A 20,541-nucleotide genomic window follows, 5' to 3' on the forward strand; every position below is an offset into this window, starting at 1 on the left:
TCTGCAAACAATTCTGTTGATAATGCCTAGATGTCTGCTGAAAATACTCAAGTGTCGGCTAGAAATGTTGTTCCCATGGAGACTACCCATATTTTGGCCAGCTTCACCCTGCAACCCATTACTTTCTGTGAAGATAGTAGTAAAGTGGACACCTCCCCCATTACCATTTCCTCCTCGGTCAAGGAAAAATATAAGGTTTTTACTAACCCAAGGGTTTTGCAGGATAATAACCAAGTGGAAAAAGCTAAAGAGGAAGCAAAAAAGGTGGGAATGGATAACAAGGAGGACATTGAGGAGCAATTGGAGGTGTATGCCAAATTGGACAAAAGGGTTAAAACTTTAGAAGAAGGGTTTGTCACCTTCTTTAAATTTGCTCTAAAGGTCACCCACGCTACTGCCACCACCCTCCAACTGCTGGCACAAGAGAAAGAAGAAACAAGGATGGATATGGAGGATCATAAGCTTTTTTTTTTAATTCCTTACTAATGACTGGGCTTGGGTTCTGCAAGGGAAGGAAAAATACTGAGAATTAAGTTTTTTAGTTTTAAAGGGCCTTGGATCCAAGTTGTTTTTTGTTAATCTATTGTTACTTGGTTTGCTGGTTTCCAGCTGTTGCTTAGACTTGGGTTGGCTTGGTTGTGTCAATAGTTTTTATGATGAACTTAAGTAGTAGAGTAAACATTATAAACTTCTATTATAGTTTAGTTGCTTCTGTTCATAGTAGTATGTTGGTTAGTTACTTGCATAGTATTATTGTGGTTAAGTTGAACTTTAGTATGTTTTTACTGCAGTAGTGTTCATTGTTGGTCTCTGCTGGTGATGTGCTGGTTACCAACATTTTGGTTGTAAGGGTCGACCCCCTTGTTTTTGGTCACTTTTTATTTCAAAAACATTGTCTTTCCCTTGCTTATCATTCCAAAGAAGATCTCTTCTATGTTTGATGTCTATGCACTCTCTTATGTTCCTTGAATATTCTTTTTATAGTAATCCATGTTCATTTCCTTTCCCCTAATTGACACCTTATTTCATTTGTTGATTAGTATATGAAATCTCCCCTACTAAACCCTATCACTTATGTGGATGTAATCTCTTTTTGTATTTTTCTTGTTCGATTCCAATGATCATGATTACAAATGTACATACAATCCTTCCAATAATGTGATCACTGACTGGAATCAATCGTTGTGTAATCACCTGAATGCTGATGTATCCTCTGTTACTCCTTGCCTAGCACGAGGATGTCATTTTATTGTTGTGTCTAATTCATAACCTCTAAATATATTCTTTTGACCTATGCAAACTTATTCCTAATTTTTATCTATCTCTTTAATGCTCGATTAGATAATATACTTGAATGACTTAGAGATGAGAGTTTCTCAAGGTAGCAATGTGAATGTTTAAACTAGATGATCGTGTTTTGTCAAATTTAATCAAAAGAAGGAATATTCATGTAAAGTTTTGTTTAAGAATAAAATTAATTGTTACAGATTGTGTTATAGTAGGTACCAAATATTGAGGATAGATTTATTTTATGAACATGCTAGATAAATAATTTCTTCTAGATTATAAAAATTAACATAAATTAAAACTACATACTTAGAAAAAAAGATGCTGAAAAATAAAAAGTTAAAAATTTGAACAAAAAGTCTATAGTTACAAATTTCTTTTAAAACTTTATAGTTCCAAAAAGTATTTGAATAATAAACTATTCTGATTGGACAAACATATGAAAAAATTACACTCCCTACTGTAGCAAAAACAACTAATCAAAGTGTCAATAAATATATTGTGTTGAATTATTTTTCATGCAATAAATATACAAACTTTATAATTCAAAAAGTACTTGAATAATAAATTGTTCTAATTAGACAAACAACTTAAAAAGTTGAGGTGCATTGAATGCTATAGTTTTCTGCCTATTACAAGAACTAAAAATGGGATTGAGATAAGGTCCCTACTCCTAAGATGATTTAGAAATGAGAGTGTTCAATCAGGACACAACAATTGCTTGGATAGACTTTTTATTAATTTAATTACAATTTTGGCTAATATGTATAAAATTTCAAAAATAATGTGTATACTTTTTAAACTTTTGTTGAGGTACAATATAAAATATGTATATGGACGAGGAGATAAAAATTTCAGAAAATAAATAGGGTTGTTACTTGGACAAAATAAATTGGTCAAAAAATATAATGTGTCAAAGAATTCATAAGAAAGCATGATGAATGAAAAATTCAATATGAGGTCTCCATTAATACTAAAATTTTAATCACAATTAAAGATTGGTTCTTATCATTTTAGTTATGAAAGAATAGTAATAACCAAGGAATATTGGGAAGAAAGCATCTCCATATTCTGTACAAAAGAATGATAGATAAATATCATAAAGTGTGTCTAAAAGGATATCCATAATCATTTAAAAAATTAAAAGTGAACTATAAAAAATTAACAATAAAAAAAATTGTAGATAGTAGTTTTCCACAATTCATTAGAATTCTTAGTGTTACAATTTTTGCATCAACGTTTCGGATCACACAATTTTTTCCTTCAGCTCTCTCATCCTGATGATGGATCACAGAGTGTGATCCGAAACGTTGATGCAAAAATTGTAACACAACCTACCCAGAAAACACAGCTAAGAATAAAAAAAAATTTAAAAATATATTAATTTTGTTTCACGAGTGTCATTAAAATTCCTTTCTTCCTTCCTTATTTTAAAATCAACTATTTATAATTTTTATATAAAAGATTCTCTAACAACATACTGAAAAATTAAAAATTGTCAACAAATTAATAAAAAATCAGGAGATCACAGAGTCCATAAAAAGTTATAAAATTTTTGAACTATGTTCAGCCTGGACCCTACTCTAACTACCATAAAGACCTCTTCCCTTTTCCTCAGCAAACAAGAGAACATTTTATACACCTCGCATAAAACGTTAATTGATATCATTCCTGACACAAATTTGCTGATTTTCGGATTCCTGTGAATGCTTGCAACAACGTACCAGACATTATAACAAATCTAAGCCGGGCGTAGCAAACAAATTTTTAAAAAAGAAACCAATATAGTTGCCCAAATCGCAGGATTGAGGGGGAGGAGTTTCATGGCCAAATCAATAGCGAAAGAAATGGACACAATGTCTGTGAACTGGTCTGGATTGGACACTCTTGTTATGGATTATGTCAAATCGGAGAGACTTGTGTTTTCGGACAATGATCAGGCAGAGGCCTCCTCCTCCTCGTCTGCTTTACAGGTGTCTCCGTCTTCAAATAAAAGTTCTTCTTCTACGCGGGAGATGATACAAGGCGTACGTAAAATGATAGAAGCGGGTCATATTGATGAAGTTCTTAGCATTCTTACTCATCAAGCTCGTTTCGTACTTGAAGATCAACACCTCCTTTTCCGTTTGCAGAAACAGGCAATTTTTTATCATCAAAAACCCTTTCTTTTTTGGTTAATAAAACCTGTCTCTCATCTTTATGTTTTTTTTTTAACTGTAATAGTTTTAGTGGCTGATATTCGGCAACCAACAAAGTTTGGCAATTTCTCTCCGTTAAGTGGGGACGAAGTTTTGCCTCAATTTTGCGAAACAAAATTTCATTATTTAATGAATTTACCAATTTTTTTACAAAGCATATGAAAATATTGAAAAAAACGGAAGAACACTCAACTTAAGTTCTTAGCAATTTAAAAATATTTAAAATTTGACATTTAAAAGGCTTTACCAGTAGAGATTTCTCAAATTTGTGCTTCCTTAAATTGTACCAAATTTTCTTTTGCAGAATCTAATCTGTTTTTTCACCGTTTTTTTCCGTAGAAATTCATTGAATTGCTGAGGAGTGGGGATGAAGAAGCTCGAAATATGGCCATCAGCTGTTCTCGCACCGCACTTGGTCCTTGTGCACTCAACGCTTATCCTGTGAGTCATACAATAAGTAAACGAATGTCTTTTATATCTTTAGAATCACTTTGCTGTCCAAGGCATTGTTTCCGAAATTCATTTATTTGTATAAATAACGGCACTTTTTATGTATATATGAAATTGATATCATATTTAACTGGCAAAGCACTCATTCTCTCAAATTGAAAAGGGACATGGAGATAAAAAGTAGAATGATTGAAAACGCACCGCAAGTGACTTGGGAAATAAATCACTATCTCTATTGCCTTAGTAATGCTAGATGCACTCAAAACCAGAGTTTTAAGAAAAATATAATTATTACTTTATGTATATTTTGAAGTTGAGACCATGTTGAACTGTTAAAATAAATATTTCTCGAACTCATCAGAGAATTAAGTAAAACCAGGACAATTAAATAATTGCAAGTTTAATGTGCTTAATGGCACAATCCAGTTTGATACATAAATGCCAAAAAACAGTTATTTTATGCTCCTTCAGCTACAGAAAATTGTCACTTGATGATTGGGAAACACGCCTTCCTCCCATGATGCAATAAGCTGAAGACCTATGTATGTTGCACAACCCCTTATCATTGCTAATTTAAGAAAATTCGAACTTTTTACTGTTTGGCACACATTCACCTGAGCAACTTGGGGCTTGCTTCTTAGGATTTTAACTAGGGTCTTTGTGGTAATAAATGACCTACCTGACTGCTAGATCTCAACCATATTGTTTGATCAGCTAAAGAAGAGTTTTTTTCCGAATAATGGGAATACAATTTCTTTTACACCTGAGAGAGATTTGTTTTGTATTGCCCTTGACATTGAAGGAAAAATTTTCATCAAAGTTTTTTTTAAATCCACAAAGCATGACAATAATGCATTCAGTTGCACTAATTTATAGTTAATTAAAACCCTGCCTTTTTTTGGCTCACTGTTGAAATACATGGTTACCTGTTTTGCTAGTTCAAATTGACTCTTTCATAATGGTTACACCTTATGATCAATATCAATAATCTTTATGTTGCTGTTTGTTGAAAGCATCAAACTCAACACTTGGTTCAATTCATTTGAACCATAATGAGTTACAATGCCACATGCACTAGACATGTCATAAATAAACGCTGCCTCATTAAGGATTTTTTGGCAAGTTGTACACAATAAAGGCCGAGTCAGCACGCTCAAGAGTTAGACCCCAGTTCATCACTCAAGAGTTACGTCCCAATTCCTTTTCAACCTTAATTGTAATTGAGCTTCCCGCATGACAGGATATCACAATAACTAGTGGGAGTTTGGAGGCAGCGGCCTTATTGGAGTTGATGGTCAGACCTACTTGTGAGAGTTTGGGGGCTTCTCTACTTGTGCAGTTGAGGGGCAGTGGATCTTGTAGGGTCTGAGGGCAGTGCCCTTGGCATGTTCCCTGTCGTGATACAAGGTGGGGTTAAGGGGCAGAGCCCCCTACACTGATCTTCTTGGTGCACACCATTTTCAGAATTTTAACAGTTTGGGGTTAAATTTAGTATCAGGCACTTCATTGTTTATAAATGTGTTAGTTTTTTTTTTCTTGTCACCTAGGTTCAACCAGTGTTTGGCCTTGGACCTTGGTCACAATCGTGGGTGAACTTAATGGCATACCAGTGCTAGACCAGATCGATAGGGTTATGCAGGGGGGCACTGGGGATTTGGGAGAACCCAGTGATAAGATTTCGTTGAATTGTATGAATCTCCATGTCATTCTTATTTCAAACAGGTGAATGCCTTAGGTAATAATGTTATGCCCTTGACCTCATATCTACTATGATAACTGAAGCAACCAACAAGGGAAATCTTAAAATCTGTAGTCTGAAGTTGAGATCTGAAAATTACTATTTTGAAAGAGATTGAGTTCACTTGGGAAACAATAGGTCAATGCTGAAATACTCAGAAAAACATAATACAGAAAACAAAAGTTTTTTTGCTATTTAAATGTCATCTCAAACAATATAGAAGATGAAGAATGAGCTTTCGACTAAGGTTGGATGCCAATTTCAAGAAAATCCATGGTTGTTATTCTATGTGCCGAAATTGCATGCACAGCTGTAGATTTGGTCAAGGACTTATGAAAAGACTGAAATGAAGATTGGGTGATTCACAAGAAGAGATCCCAAAACTGAAACTCTAGATGAGAAGAATCTGCATTGACTGAGGACTTTGCTTGATGACAAGTCAGTTGACCTGACGGAGTGCGTTTGCAATGGGGCAGTGGTTTTGGCATATTCTGAAAAGTTGACAGGATGTTGCAAAACTAAAAAAATTCGAAGGTCCGATGTTGCAAAATTGCAAAGATGCAATAACATTGTAAGATGTCCTGCCATTTGGAGAAGGTTTGCAAAGCTGAAAATGTGCGAGGAATGTTTTAAAAGTGAATCTTGTTGAAAGAGAACAACCAGTTTTGCAAGCGATCTGAATGTGCAAGGTAATATCGTTCTGCAATTTTTATGGTGTAAACTGCTCGTGTATTTTCTTTGCCAAGAATTGTTTTATGACAGTGTTGTTAAAATTATTAGAATATTTTTTAGTACCTTAGGTTTCTTTGCTATTTTTAGCCAGGTTCTAGAGTCTTTTTGTTAATGGTCATTTAGGCTCTATTTTTGAGTGGTTTAATGAATTTAATTTTTCATCATCTTTATTTAGACAACTTTGTTTTTTTTGTTAAAGCTTTTGTAAACTCTATATATTTGGTGTAGAAGTTAATAGAATCATATTATTTTTTAGAGTTTCATGGTATCACAGCAGAGAGTTTTTTTGGGTGATTTTTTCGGTCCACAAGTTGGGGGTTTGCTGTTCTTCACAAGCTGGAACTCTAGGAAAATTGTTTCTGTTTCCTTTGCAACTCGCTATTCAACAAATTAAGAAAATTGTTTCTTCTTCCTCTGTGGCTTGCAACTTGAGGAAAATGACCTTAGAAAATTGTTTTCTAATATATCCATGATCTACTTCTGTCAGACTTTATTGCTGCATTTTTTACTTGCAGTTTTTTACGTTCTGCAAACAGCAGTATGTGGTGCCATTCTTTATTTTCAATCTGTTCTTGAAGTTGATGCTTTTTTTTTTGTGTGGAAGTAGCCATTTGGCTCACTTTTTTTTCAAAAGGGAAAACGTCTGTTGTTCGCTGCCGTGTTTTCTAAAGACGTGGATTGTCTTGAAAGCTGCAAATTTTAGAAAACTTCTGCAAGCACTTTCCTCTGGAATTTTGAATTTTGAATGAAATTGCTTTGCGATTTTCACAGAATTTTTCCTTGTGGCTATGGATTTAGCTGAATGTCTACAAATATCGTGACCTAATTTTTTCTTAGATTTCTGGGCAAAATCCTAATCCAAGAATGAGGAGCTGGCCAAAGAAATGGTGCCCTGATCGGTGCTCTTGGTTTTTTGCCTGTACCCTGGCTTTTGGCTATATGTATTTTGTCTACTTCTGATGGCCGGGTATGGCCTGTTGTTTTTTTTGTTGCTTTGATGCTAGGCTTGAACTTTTAGTAGGATTTTGTTGTTAACTGGTGGGTTTCAGGAACCCCTGTAAAAAACCTGTTTTACTTAATCAAAAACATTATGTTGAAAGGAAATCAATAGTTCAATGGCTGCAATTACAACACCTGGAAGTAACTCATGATGACAAGATATGAATATTAATGCCTTGACAAGATAGTTCTGGGTAGAGAAACACATCCCAATGATGCTGGAGCAGATCAGGGTAAATTTGATGAGCGTGATTGGGAAACCATCATACTCATAAAACTCTCTATTACAGACGATTGGATCCCTTTGGTGTCTTGCAGCAAAACAACTAAAGAGATATGGGAACTCTTGAAGAATCTTTAGGAGACTTCTAACAAGAGTTGAGCCATCTTTCTTAGGAATATGCTATTTTCCATCATGATGGATGAGATGTCTCTCGAAACCCATCTTATGAAGACAAGGACATTTGTGACCAGCTCAAGGCTATTGGCTGCAAGATGGAGGAAGAAGATATGGTAGTGATCACTTTGAAAATCCTACCTCGATCTTACATGCATTTCATTGGGATGCTCACTATCACTTCTACTAGCATTGATATTATGAGCCATAATTGATATGTGTATAGCACAAATGTATATACAATATAATTTAATGTACATTTAATTGTTCAAAATATGTTGCGTTGTAATCAACAGTTAATTCCTTATCTAATTAGGTCATGTGTAAAGATACTTATCAATTTAGTATTAATCAAGTATCAATCATTATTAATATTAATCAGTTTAATACTAATAATAATGTTAATAAGTAAATACTGATTATATATACATTAATTATATTATTAATAATACCGATTAAAATATATATACTAATTATACATTTAGTCATCTATATATGATATTATAACCCTATAGTAACAAATATATAAATATATTTACCAATGATAATAAGTATATTATTAATATTAATAGTACCAAATTAACGTTCAACATATTAGCGGCTAAGAAGTAGATTAAGGACCAAATGATATTTTATAACAAACCCCCTTTAATGGTCATTAGTAACCAAGAGTCATGTAGGTGGCAGGACTCTTTGGAGGAGAGAGGGTACATAATGGAATGGATAAGTATTCCATCACCAAGAAAAGGACAGAGTGATATAGTGCTTTCATAAGTCAACATACAAAGAAATAAGGATAACCAACAAAGAAATACCAGTAATACTATTTGGGTAGTATTTTTCGGGCAACGCGTAAAAAAAGAAAAGAAATATGATGTGAAACGATATATTTAATATTAAATTCTTTTTATGTGATATTTTTTTTCTTTTTGATCGCCTGTCACAACTTTAAGGCATTAACACATGTAGATTCGAACGAAAACTTCAAGTCATCAATGCTGGAGTCGAATGTCGAATTTTGATGTGGTATTTTGTCATCCATTGAGCTAGCATGTTTTGTAGGGATGTGTATTAGTTCGCTAATTCCATCTTTACCCTTTTGTTCTCCCAACCACCTCAACCTTTGATTTCCATCTCCATATTCTTACCATAGTAACATAGTACATAACCAATAGTAACACTCAAAAATCAAAATCTCAAATAGAAACTTAATTACCCATCCCAATGGTGACATGGTTGCGAAATGGTGGAGGTGGGATGCTCGAGTACTCCAAATATCTAGTGCGGGAACGTCTTAGGGACAGGTACTTCGAGGTTTGGGAGGGGGTGCGAGTCCTCGTGTTTCATTGAAATAATTTATACTTGGATTTTGACGTACACTTCGAATCAATCCTGGCACAATAAAAATTACAGATCATAAGCCAAGTGTGGACCAAATTGTTGCTATATTCAAGAAGTTGGCCTACATGTCGACTTCATTACAAAATATCTAGTTTATCATACATCAAGAACTAGGATGTTGATGTGTACGTCGGACATCAAATAATGAGTATATCACATAAGTACAAAAACATAAATGAAATATAAACCCAAATATAAATGTCATTGAACCTTTGTCCATTTGCATATATCCAAGTCTCCTTAGCCGTCACACAACGTTCATTTGCTGTTTGGAGATGGAGTGTGACCCTGGCACTTTTACCGCCCAACCACAGAGTGGTTAGCTTCCTCAAGGTTCTTCCTGACACAAAGAACTCCCCGACTCTGCCTGAGAAGCCTAGCAACCCGTAACCGGTGAGTTAGATTGATTTGGTGCAATCGAGAAACTAACTACAACCACATTTGCCTAAATGTAGAACATAATCACGGATGTGGTAGGGAGATGAAACATTAACCATGCATAGAGAACACCTATGCATTAAATAGCTTTGGTCAAAACATTTAACACCAATTTCCCATTGGTAGGTAGAAAGAAAAGTACATCATTTTCACTTCCTACCCTTCCTTATTAACCCACATTGAACACCCTTCCAAATATAGTATCTTTCTCACAATAAGATTAATACGAGAACAAGATAAGATAATTCACTCAATTAAATATGGAAGACAGATTCAACTTTACATTTGTCCAAGTATGATCAATAGAAAACACATCACAAATAAAGGAGCAAATTCTTCCTACTTTGAACTTCATAGTCATACACTTCAATAATAAATTAAATAACCATCTTCAGTCAGCTATGGAAACTCAAGTGAGCATAAACATTAGCTAAGTTCAAGGAATTAAATCTCCATACTTGTACAAGCAGTTGAAATTATAAATTCCCTCATTATTCCCTCATTTCAATACAACTTTCTTGGCACTCATGCCACGTATATATATCATGTTTATATGGACAAAATAACAATCTTTGCTATTTGCTATCATATGGTAAATCTTTTCCATATCAAACACAGACAAAAATGGTGATAGCTAAATCAAATGCATTCAAAGGTGTTTGCTCAACTTGACAGCTAAAAGTTTATTCAAATTACAAATTGGTTATTTCTCCAGTAGTGAACTAACAAATCAGGCCAGCTTAGAATTTATTTTCCATATTGCAGCAGAATGATACTTTAGGCAAGAAAAGCTTCCAGCACGTTGTTCACAGAAGAAAAAAGACACCAAAAAGAAAACAATTTGAAGTTCCTTGCTAAAATGGAAGTTCATATTCAGTGTCTTGTTTATTGGATATCCAAAGTTTGTAAAAGTCTATCTTTATGAATTTAACATTTAAATGTAGATCAGCAGAAATATATGTACTGGAAGTTTATAGTTATTAAAAGATGAACTGGTAGGATGATCTAAAATCACACAAATGTTATACACAATTTCACACAAAATCCCCAAATCTTATATACAGATTTCTATAATTAAATTTGCTGTACGATGGAAAATAAATTGATGTAAAATCAGGCATACATCATGCCCTTCCTTTGCACATAAAAAGATTTAAGTTTAAATTGCTGCACTCTACACTACTGCAGAAATTTGATTTAGTTTTCATTTTCTACATTTATTCCCATTAGTTTTCATTTTCTACGTTTACTTCCAAGAGTTGTTTCCACTACTTGAAGAAGGAAAAACATCACATAACGAAATTACACTTGCAGAGACTACAAGTATACAACTGTTGCTTGAAATTCTATTATATGCGCTCACTAAATACGAGTGAGATATAAGAAAGTCTGAGAAGTATAAATGTTATATATTAGTGTCGGTTCTTCAGCACCTACACACATGTTATCCAGAAAATAACGATTCAAACCAAATGATTAGGAGGGAATGAAAAAAAATAGTGATCCAAATTCTTTGCCCTGCGTCCAAAACCCCAAACTAAGGCTGCCCATCAGAATGCCCAAGAACCAGCTTACAGAGGCTTTTCTTCCCCCACAAAAAGAGGCGTGCCAAAACAATAAGCTTTTCTTCCCCCACAAAAAGAGACATGCCAAAACAATAATTCCTTTTTCTTAAAGGACCACCACTTTCATGAGTAACTGATTACCCTTATCCAATAATTTTTTTGTCCTCTTTTTTTAAAATAAACAAAAAGTCCACCACCAAGTTTCCCAATGTACCATGGGGTGTCCGTATGATAATTTAAAATGTATTCCATTATTTAGTGAGTTGATATGGAATTAAAAGAAGTTATTCACATCAAGGGTGTTTACTCATATTTGGGGTCATAAACTCAGTTTTGTAATTTGTTTATCATTTATCAATATGATATAATTAATTATATAATAGAAGAAATGTAAAAGCATAATGACAATTCGAATATTCAATAAACAGATCCAAAATAAGCCACCTGTTTCTAATTTCAAACATAAAGATCAACTCATGTCAATTAGACATGTGACAATAGAAATAAGATTAGAATTTAATGCGTAAATATAGTGTGCATGAGATGAAGTCTACATGGTGTGTGAACCAAATCATCCATACCCACCACTGCCAAGGAACTAGCCTCCTCTACCTCAACCACACTCTTGCCTTCGATCCTACAATCACTCAATCACACTCAAACCATAGGAATAGATCAGTACCAACAAATGGTCATAATCAGATGAAATAACAACAAATTACATCACAAAATGCATGATATTCTATCCCAATACATTTACATATAGCAATAAGGTAAAATGCTAAATCATGACATATAAGATCATCATAGCATACATCGACATAAGTATCGTCATCAATTTACTCATCCCATATGCAATAATCATTTATGCATTAAAACTCATGAAATAATCAACAATCCTAAATACAAAAGGACTAAGATGCATCATTAACATAACATCATCATATCATTTGATTAGCATAAGATTGTCAAGATTCAATAATAAGCACACCGAGACAAGCCTAAGTCGATCACAAATTGACTCTAGATCCATCTCACAAAGACCAAAATTGCAGACAACTAGTCGAACATATCGACCAAAGGTCCAAATGAGAACTCAAGATGACATAACTCAGAGTCCCCAGTCAAGGTTCATTGACCAAGTAGACTGAGTGAACAATGTCGATGAAATCCTACAAATTAGGAATTGCGTAAGGTGGGTCATGACACATCCTTTCTCTAACAACCACCAAACACCTCCATCCTCTCACTGACAACTCCATCCACAACTCGCCCATCCACCTTGGCAATGCCTTAGTCCATGTCACTGTCCGTCATTTGCGCTTGCTCCTCACTTATGACCAATCAGGTTCGGTCAAAACACACCTTTCCAATCCTGTCAGCAACCTTGACTCCCACATCTATTCCTTCATTCCTCCATGGATTCAAACTTGGATGCCCCTACTAACAAGGGTTTGCAACAGCCATTTTGTTATAAGCTGATGCTCATGTGATGTTAATATTAGTAAAATATATATTTATAAGTAAGGTGCATTACATAAATATATATTATATAGAATACAATCTATTGCAAATAGGGGTATATCAGGACATACAACTATAGAAATATATATCAAATAGTAATATGGATAATATTATGAATATATGTATATTTGTAATCAAAGGAATTAGAATGTTTGTAATCTATTCCTTAATCACTTATTATAGCCCCTTAAGAAGATAGGTTTCTGTTAATCCAGGAGAGGCAGAGTAAATCCTTACACGATAGATGAATTCCAAGATGGGTAAGGATATGCATATCCAATGCCTTGATGGTAAATCCTGAGATGTGTATGAACATGTAGTCCCAATGCCTTGAGGAAGCCTGCTTGTAGATTGGTGTCAAGTGCCCTATGACATGGAAATTCCCATCCTCCATAACGTTGGCATGTTTAGGAGAGAAGGAATTGGGCTTAAATGTGTTAATTGTTAAATTTATCATGTATTACTCATCGTTTCTTAAAATAAATTCAATTTAGATGCATAGTAATGTACGTTAATCATTGGAAATCGGCAGCCTCCGTGTAGGGGACATCACAATTAACCCAAAGTTTTCTGATATCCACAACAAGCTTTTGCAGCAGGATAGATGGAAGCAACAATTTGGAAGCAATGCTAGTTTGTAATGAGCCCTACTTGCTCAATTCAACAACTTCTGATAGTAGACAGTATTTTGTTGTTTTGCATTGTCTTGAACTCATACAAAATCATTATATCAAACACTTGTAAGCTCAAATCATTCTGAAATGTTGACTTGAAATGTAGAGACAATTCTACAAACACTTGGCTCGCTTAAATCAGATTTAAATCTCTTACTCCATACATACATAGGTCAGACATTTAGACAAGCACTTGGCAGATAAATCATTTTTGAAATGCACCAGACTATTCAAAGGCATTCTGTCATATAGTTTGCATACAAACTAAGTGCTGCTTTCAATATATGGTTATTGCAATCTTCAAACTAAAATTCAGTTACTCATGTGACAGTTTTGAAGACTTGAACAAAATCACCAATAATTGCACATTCATTTATGGAAGTAATTCATTTGCAGTTATTAACATGATAGTCATTTGCAAATATAAACAAGTAATGAAAAATCTGTAGCAAGTATAGAAAACCTGGCATCAAATGCAGCCTTGTATCTTTGCCACAAACTCCCATAAATTTCATCAAACATTACTATGAATGCAGCCACTTAATCCTAGGATCAAATTAACCCCCTCAAACACACATGGCTGCCCTTGAGGTCAAATGCCAGCCATTAGAGGTCCCATGTGGGGCATGTTAGGGGATCGACTATCTTCTAAACCCCTTCAAACTCCATCCAGTGTTAAAAGTTTAGTACCTGCAGGAGATTTTTGTGTACTTGTGATCTAAGTCACAAGGTTCGAATTCGAACTCGAGTTCATCAATCATAAAATTCAAATGAAATTTGGCTAGGGTAAAAATTTGGAAAAAAATCAACATTAAATTGAACTTATATATATTTATTTATTTTTAAATATAAGAAATATATTCACAAAATAAACATTCCTAAATAATTAAACTAAACAACTTAATATTATTTTAAAACAAAATAATCTTATTATATTGTAAGATTCGAATGAAGTTCGGAAAGGGTAAAAATTCGCTGAAATTCGAACTTAATGGATGAAATTCGGCGAATTGTGTGACTTAGCTTGTGATTGCATCAGCATTTGATTTGAGATATTTGCCATGTAATTCTCTGCTGCATTATCTAATCCTTTATTATACTGGATCCATGTGGAAAGTGCTGTATCCTGATTCCGAATTGATTCGGATCTGGATCCCTCTCAGAATCCTCTTGGATCTGTGGGAATCTGGGTCTCTGGGCAAGTACAAAGGGGCCCACTTTAACATTTTTTATATTTTTATTAAATTATAGTCAAACTCAACCCTAAAATATAGACCCACAATAACAAAAGGAGCCCACTATAACTTTATTATGACGCTGAATGTCTTGAGCCATTTAGAATTCATCTGAGATACCTGAATATAAACCAATATAAGCTACGATTATCTGATCTCGAAGGCAATTATGGTGGTTCATGCGACCAACTATTGATCTGTGCTAACTGCTGAAGCCTTTGGCACCATTGGTAATAAAAGGATTTGTATCACGAGTTTTGGCAACACAACAACTAATGTCTAGATTTGGTAACAATCAATCTGAGCATCTAAGCAGAGAGAAGCTGCTGGAACTGATCACACAGACAAAGGAAACTCATGCGCGTATCTTTGCAGTAATGAATGAGGACATCTTACTGGTGCTGATGACATGGCAACCAGCATAAGAAGGTACCTATGGTGAAACATGTGAGATGTTTGCAGTTGCACCACCACTAGAATCCCTATGAGACTTTGACTTTAACTTCTTATTATTATCATTATATGTTTGAAATTTTGAACTAATGACGAATGAGCATTGACATGTGACATGTATGGAATCTATGAATATACATACATTCATGTATGTACATATACATATATACATACTGTAACAACCCCTTTTTCCAGGCCTTAGCTAACAACTAACAAATCAATGAAATACAGTAACTAATTCACATTCATGAGAAGGCAGTTGTAACAATTATGTTCATAGGAGAGAGATAAACGGTTACAATCAGATTAACCAAAATATCATAGCTAACAATTGAAGGCATCATCAGTAAATCTAGATAGAGGATTTAAGTTTTACATACCCTATATTTCAAAACCGGAATCCGCTTACGATAGTATCTACAAAACCAAGGTTAGTCCACATATACCACTCAGGGCATAAATAGTTATACCACTGTATCATAATGACAAATACCATTTAGGGCATCAAATACCCTTGTATCATCCCTTTTCTTTCCCATTGCTAACTATGGCAATAAGATATAGTTAAAAGATACGTTCATATTCATTATTCACATAAATTATAGACAGATATAACAACCATTAAGTAAGCCTATCTCATGCATGTAGATACAATTCATGTTCAATTGAAAGATTAATTGATTTAACTGTTTTCCGAATACATAAAAGAGGAACTAGTTTCTAAGCATTGAAGGGAATAACTGATTAAATGATACTAATTAATCTTCATATCTTCAATTTGAAAATTTCAATTTCATTAAAGTATAATACCTGTTACCAACAGATATTTGAATATATAACTTATCTTAGTGTTGTGCATGTCTTGGCATTTGGTGGAGAGGAGAAGCATTGTTAGGGGCTTAACCTCCAACCATGGACCTTTAATATCCCCACACAATCTTAACAAAGAAAGACCCTTCCTACCTGGAAAATAGACATGGGACCCCCTGTATAGCCATTGAGCATCCTGGTATTTATAGCATCAGCCCACCGGTCGGTCGGCTAGACAACAAGATCTAAACATTGGACCCCCATGAGCTTATTTAGTTATTAGATATGATTATTTGATATTGATTTATGTTTACTTCATTTTGCAGGAGTATTCACATTTTCACCCTTCATCTCAACCTTGCTGGTCCTCATGGATGAATACCTGGGTGGTTTCATAAGTGGAATTTGATTATTGATTATAAAATGCTGCCATCTTAATTATGCCTAGTTCTAGCCTATGGCATATCTGATGTGAAATGTTGTTCTTTCCAAAAGATTCATTATCATGTGGTTGTCGTACTTGTCTCAGAGGTATATTGGCAATACGTCTGTACAAGTCGGCAATTGTTGACAAGATTAAAATTACTGATGCATACTTGCAGGAAACGTTTTCTTAATCAACACAGATAAAAAGAAATAAGAAAGATATGAGCAGGACTGCAAAATCATTTCCATCAATAATGGAATCATTTCCTTCATTTGATTGACTGCAACTAAATCACTATGTTCGAATTTGAAGAATCACGACCAAGTATATATATATATATATATATAAAATACATGACCTGAAAGTGGTAAAGCTCGGTCAAGCACAAATCTGGAATCGTCAAGCCGAATATGCTACCAGCAATCCCGTGCAAGAAGAATGGCCTCCGTCCTGCTATTGGACTCTGGAAGTATAACAATAGTCACTCTCATTTCTGCTGATGAAAAAGAACATGTTTCAGCTTCAAATAAAACAATAGCTCTGCATTCCGTGCTTCAATATTTGGCAAGGAAATATGTATAGTTTTAGCTCATGGTCTTCCAATGTACACTCTTGCTTGTCTAGCCATTTTCTCTTAGCTTTAGTGGTTCATAACTCATACCTATTTGCCCAGTGATGGTGGTGCCCCTCATGTCCGATTCCTTTCTGGAAATGCTTCCCCTCTTCAATGTGCTCTTGCAGAAAATAGATTCTCCATGATTATATCATATTCCTCAATATAGTCACAATTACCATAATTAGTTATTGTTCATAAACCATCATGACGGCTAACCACCATTTCATTTTCCATGATGAATAACCAACTTACCAAGATTTCAAGATAACAATATAATAGCATCATAACCATTAACCAACATGTCATCTTCATATGAAATTATAACGATTAACCATCTTTACCTGTCAACTGACTCCACATGAAACCTCAACAGCTATATAAACATTTTTAAATTGAGCCAAAAATTGAGATGTAACATACAGTCCCCTGGTGTTTCATCATCCTCAATGAACTTTGAAATTTTAACAAACACTATAAAGGAGCATTTAGAATTGGCCAAAAAATTGGTATGTAATACATACATACATACATACATACATACATATACATATACATATACATACATACATACATATACATATACATATACATATACATATACATATACACATACATACATATATAAATGTTTATATTTACCCGTGGAATTAGGGTCTAGCCCAAATTTTTTTTGCCATGTCCTCAAATTTGAATCCGAAGTAGAATTAGGACTGGCTACTTAACTTAGTTTATTATGATCCAGCTGCAAAGAGTCATCATTTATGAACGATCTTTCATATGAAGAGCCACACCTTTTGGAAATGATGAAGAGTCTCCATTGTTGGCTAATGAAGAGACCATGCGTGGGTATTCAAAAGTCAAGACATTGAAGAGTAAAGACAACAAAGGGGTCTTTACTTTGAAAGGACAAGATAATGAAGGATTAAGGCAATTTTATATTTTCTTTAGGAGGAATTCATATGTGATGGATATTGATATCTTGTGTTTCTGAATATTACTTCAGCTTGAGCCTTGTTTTTGGGCATATTGTATTTTAGCCTTGTGTTTGGGCATATTGTGTGGCTAGGTTTTTCTCCCTCAAGTTGGAGGGTTTCCCTAGGATAAATTGTTGTCTTAGTTTTCATTATTTGGTTTTTGCTGTCTATCTTCATTTCTGGTGTCAACATTAACATGGTATTAGAGCGGGTTTGTTAATAACGAATAAAAGGTCATATCTTTAGCCGTTGGTTGGCACTGATCATGTGGAGCATTGTGCATTGGGAAAAGTTAATGATGAATTTGAGAGATAAGTATAAGCACTCTTGAAGTATATAGATTTGCTCTTGATTTAGCTTCCTAATCCCATCTTCTAATCTAAAGTATAACTTGTTAAACCATGTCTGTTAGAACTTGTATAATTTTTACCTGGATTAAATTAGTTGCATATGAGTCACTTATAGAAAATGTTTTATTCTCTTAATAATATGATTAAGCTAACAATGCTTTCTTGTATTTCTATCATAGCCATCCCAAGAAGATAAAACATTGGAACCGACACAAAGAATGTAATCAACATTTGGCATCAAATTTTTATTATAGTTCATTATCATTTGTTGGTGTTGTCCATGTGATGCTAATGAATACATTAAAGTTTGGGTATGATAAGACTGCAAAGTTTTTAGTTCATAAATTGGAGAGTCACGTCTTTTGGTAATGATCATTAAGGATCTGAAGCGTCTTTCATATGAAGATGAATGATTCAAGAATTCTGAAGAGTCACGATAGGTTATTCTTATGTTCGATATTCTAAATTGTTTTCTAGTTTTTGACAACTGAGTCAAAGCCTCATGACACAAATGTGTACCAACCACCATAAAGACAGGCATCTTGCTATTTGCATTCACTTGATGTTTCCTGATTGTCTTTTCAGTATCTATCTCGAAAATTGATTATTCTTTTTTTTTGACAAGAAGTGTTTTGTATGATATGATTGGTGGGTGTTTTGTTATTGTGAGCATCCACGATGCTCTAGATTTTTTTAAAACCTTCTAAGATCATTGTGGGATTCTAAAGCTAAAGAAACTATCGCACTATGGAGGTCATGTGTTGCTAGACTAATGAGAAGTCTCTTCTTGTCGAGCCTTTGGTTATGTGTAACACGGGGATGCGTCCCCTCTAAGAATTGCAACATCTCCGAGATGAGGATGGAGATAGGGGGACACAATTTTGACGTCTCTAGTGGTGCCACCAATTTGTCACCATTCTGGTGGAGATGGGGGGGCATCTCGATGTCCCCTGAGGATATGGGGGGATGGGAATGGGTCCCTTAGCCCCTCCAGGGGACAGTCAGGCGTCCCCCTTCTAACCAAAAAAAAAGTTTGTTAACAAAAACATTTTTAAAATATTATATTGGTCGTGTTGAATATCATATCATCAAGGTTGCATGGGTACGTGGGTACGGGAATGGGAATGGGTACGGGAACGGGTACGGGTACGCCTATTTTTCAAAATAGGGGACGGGGGTATGTGTGTATGCCTAATTTTTTCTATATAATTAATATTTTATAGAAAATATAAAAATCAAAATATCTGTCATGAGTCATGACATTGAGCATTCAAAACAAGAAATTTGAAAATATGAGCCATGAGTCAAATTATATATATATATATATATGCTATTGTTGAATTTTCATAATAGGGAACGGAGGTACTTGGGTATGTCAAACTTATTTAAAAATTATACTTTTATATTTATAAAAAATCTGAAATTATGAGTCATGACAATGGTTTTTCAAAACAAGAACAGTGATAAAGTTTGCAAATTTAATGTATTGTTTTTCAGTTTCAGATTTGCTATATGTTTAAAATAATAATACATGGTAAATGCTTAGATGCATAACAAAGAAGGCAGACTTTAAACATGAACAAGAAGATCCTAAATCATATGACAATGACATATTGCAAATGATAAACTCATGACTTGAACAGTGATAAAGTTTATTGTTAATGAGTATCAAAGTTTCAAACTGATTTCGTATTGAATTAAGTTTGATAAACAACAAGCTAATACAAAAACAAAAAAGCAAAAAAAAAATCAGAATCTTAATCAAGGTCCTTAGGTATGATGCTCTCCACCGAGCACCTAGTACATGGGATACGTGTACCCGGAACTTAGGTATGTGGGTACGAGTACTAGGGGTGTGGGTACGAGTACCCATGCAACCTTGCATATCATGTTGCTCAATGTAATCATCTTTATGATGAGATACTCTTACTTTTGATATCCATGACTTTTATTATTTAATATTTATACATCTTCTGTTGATTTGAGTATTTAAAGTTTTAATATTTATTGTTCAATGGTCCATTTTCATGTTCAATATTCAATGCAATGTTCAAGTATTTAAATTTGTGTCTTATATTGTTATACATCTTTTCATAACTAGGATTTTAAGTACCACATGTATAGTATTTAGTATACACACTCCCCTCCCGTCCCCAAATTGAGACCCCTCTATCCCCCTACCCAGATACTTGTCCCCCTATCCCAACATCCCTCGTCTCCGAGGGCGGTGTAACTATGCTTTGGTATTATTTGGAGTAAGTTATTTAGTCTGA

General features: G+C 34.2%; 1 protein-coding gene across 5 annotated transcripts in view; it reads left to right on the forward strand.

Moving 5' to 3' along the window:
• The first annotated feature begins 2,891 nt into the window (after window positions 1-2,891).
• The window catches only part of LOC149557154 (Ran-binding protein in the microtubule-organising centre protein), a 213,311-nt gene continuing 195,661 nt past the window's right edge, over window positions 2,892-20,541 (forward strand). For 2 of the 5 annotated variants that reach the window (XR_016364848.1, XM_089831868.1), the window contains exons 1-2: window positions 2,893-3,425; window positions 3,825-3,926. Coding sequence is in view for 3 of the 5 variants with exons in the window: in XM_089831868.1 (XP_089687994.1) it covers window positions 3,111-3,425; window positions 3,825-3,926 (417 nt within the window). In the remaining 2 variants the exon portion in view is untranslated. Of the gene's footprint in view, window positions 3,426-3,824; window positions 3,927-20,541 lie in introns of all 5 variants that reach the window. The other 3 variants (XM_089831867.1, XM_089831869.1, XR_016364849.1) reach the window with 2 other exon arrangements.

The sequence above is a fragment of the Cupressus sempervirens genome, chromosome 5 (genome assembly GCF_028749045.1).
Source record: "Cupressus sempervirens isolate cs-2001-9-10 chromosome 5, ASM2874904v1, whole genome shotgun sequence".
In the NCBI taxonomy this organism is placed as follows: Eukaryota; Viridiplantae; Streptophyta; class Pinopsida; order Cupressales; family Cupressaceae; genus Cupressus; species Cupressus sempervirens.